Source organism: Myotis davidii, unplaced genomic scaffold, assembly GCF_000327345.1.
Source record: "Myotis davidii unplaced genomic scaffold, ASM32734v1 scaffold648, whole genome shotgun sequence".
Taxonomy (NCBI): Eukaryota; Metazoa; Chordata; class Mammalia; order Chiroptera; family Vespertilionidae; genus Myotis; species Myotis davidii.
The window spans coordinates 290144-292673 of record NW_006299603.1 but is presented as its reverse complement, the minus strand read 5'-3'; the positions used below and the strand labels follow the sequence as shown (position 1 = coordinate 292673).

The 2530-nt window shown below is 56.1% G+C and overlaps 1 protein-coding gene across 1 annotated transcript in view; it reads left to right on the top strand.

Annotated features, from left to right (window-relative positions):
* SH3BP5L (SH3-binding domain protein 5-like) overlaps positions 1-1957 on the top strand; it is a 12759-nt gene extending 10802 nt beyond the window's left edge. Inside the window, exon 7 of the mRNA XM_006775398.2 lies at positions 151-1957. Within this exon, the coding sequence (XP_006775461.1) occupies positions 151-597 (447 nt within the window). The 3' untranslated portion in view covers positions 598-1957. The remainder of the gene's footprint in view (positions 1-150) is intronic.
* Positions 1958-2530: the final 573 nt, after the last annotated feature.

The window sequence follows — 2530 nt, the reverse complement described above, 5'->3', positions numbered from 1 at the left end:
GGAAATAAACAAGAAAAAATGAGAATCAGGAGAGGAGGAGGATCCGGTGGGTTTGGGGCAGAGTGGGGCTGCCCAGTGGGACCTAAGGGGACTGGGAGCTCCCAGCTGTGGAGCGTTGCCAGCTGTGTGATGCCATCTGTCCTCCATTAGGAGCACAAGGCCAAGGTGACGGAGCTGGAGCAGCAGGTTGCTCAGGCCAAGACTCGCTACTCGGTGGCCCTGCGCAACCTGGAGCAGATCAGCGAGCAGATTCATGCGCGCCGGCGGGGCCTGCCCCCTCGCCCGCCTGGCCCTCGGCGCTCTTCCCCTGTGGGCGCTGAGGCCAGGCCCCAGGAGGAGGAGGACGGAGACAGTGGGATCATTGAGGGGGCCGAGGGTGAGGCCCCAGAAGAGGGCTGCAGCCTGGGGCTTGGTCCTGCCCCTGATGCAGACACGGTAAGCCTGCTGAGCCTGCGCACAGTGGCCTCAGACCTGCAAAAGTGTGACTCCGTGGAACACCTGCGGGGTCTCTCGGACCATGCCAGTCTAGATGGCCAGGAGCTGGGCACCTGGAGCGGGGGCCGTGGGGGCCGCCACCAGCGCAGCATCAGTCTGTAGCCTGTGCTTAGGGGTCTGGTGTGGCCCTTACCCTGCTCGCCCACTCAGGACAGGGGCTCCCAGCTTCTTCCTGGGGTCCTTGCTTCCCCTGGAGAGGTCGGGTTGGCTGTGTCTGATTCTGTCATTTGTCATCCCCCCACCTCCCCAGTGTTACAGGTGACAGCTCTCTTTGCCTTACTCCCTCAGAAGGCTTACCTCCGGCTCTCACGGTCTGTCCATTCCCTTTGCTGGTCTCTTTCTAACTTCTTTCCTTCTGCCTGGCTTTTCCCTCAGGGAACTTGCTCTAGGAAGCACAGGGAAGCCCATCACAGAAGGTGGATGTGGACCTGAATCTAGCATCTCAGGCCCCCAAGCCTGAGTGAGTGGACAGGTGTTCCTCCCATCTCTCCTTCTCATGAGGGGCCAGAGGGATGTGTAGGAGCCCTCCTGGCAGCCTGGCCCCATCTCTGTTCCAGCCTGCCTGTGTGTAACCTGTAACATGCACTGTGGGGCTGTGTACCCGTGGAAGACACATCCCTGTCCCTTCAGCACTCCCTCCTCATGACCTCAGCCACTTGGCTTTGGGTGTCCCAGAGCAGGACTTGAGGGTGCTGGTGTCAGGAAAGGTGAAACCCGACCCTGCTGTCCGCATAGGGGACATTACCAACTCCGCACAGGCTCCCATGTACATGGTGTTTTCCCCAGAAGAGTTGGGCCCTTAACATTGCCAAGGTGCTAGTGGGTCTCTAATGGGGTCCATGTGGGGAGTAGAGATGTTATGAGGTCCTGATGCTGAGGCCCTTGCCATCCCTGTTGCCGAGTGAGGTTTACTTTTTAGAGGATTTTGAGCTGAATCTCAGCCTATTCCTACAGGATGGAGTTGGGGAATTTGGTGCTCTTTCCCCAACAATACCATACCTACTCCAGGGTCCCTTGGGGAATGCTAAAGTGTGGCTGCCCTTGATGTGGGGAGGGGACTCACCCTCCACAGGGAGCAGCTTTAGGTGTTTAGTGGTGCTGCCAGGCTATGTGTGTGTGTGGCGGGGGGAAGGTGGGGAAGTCTCACCAGGTTGGGGTGCCTTGGGAGGACTGGTCCTTCTGTCCCACCCTAGGAGGGCTGAGAGCTAGACTGGGTAGTAGGGCTGTACCTAGGCCTGTGTGCTGCTGCCATTGACTGGGAGCAGTGGGGTCTTCACATGGACGGTGTGTCCCTGTTCTAGGGTCGAGGTAGGATGGTCACAATGAGAACCCGTGGGTTTGAGGTGGCCGTGGGTGAAGGGAAGAAAGGGAAGATGTGCCCATGTGTGTGTGCATGTGCTGGTGAATGGGGGGAAGGATCTGCCCTGATTTTATTTAAATAAAATAGTTTATGTAACAGTAATGTTTACTACCCCTGTATGGAAGGGAGAGGGGGGGTGTGTTGAGCAGGATGATGGGGGCCACTTTCGATGGGATGGTCAGGGAAGGCCCCTGGGAGGTGAAGAAGAGTTGGATCTGAGATTTAACCAGGCCGAGAGAGGGGGAAGGCGATAGCAACATGGCTGGGTGCGTGCACAGGGGTGGTTCCCCATCCCACCTGCTGGTGGAGCCAGGTTTGTAGGGTGGAGTGACTTCCCAGCTACTTTGGGGTGGTCCCTATGAGTGCCACTCCTGGATTGCAGTGAGCATGAAGGAAGGGTTGCAGGATTTAGCAAATATGCAGGTTGCCCAATTAGATAGGTTTCAGATAGTGAGTGCTTTTTGCCCCAATGTTTAGGTCATAACTTAGTTATTTGTGGTCTACCTGAAATTGAAAGTTTAAGAAAGAGGAGACTCCCAAATCAAGGTTTGACTTGTGGGCCAGGCCCTCCTGTATACTAGCCCAGTGGTCGGCAAACTCATTAGTCAGCAGAGCCAAATATCAACAGTATAACGATTGAAATTTCTTTTGAGAGCCAAATTTTTTAAACTTAAA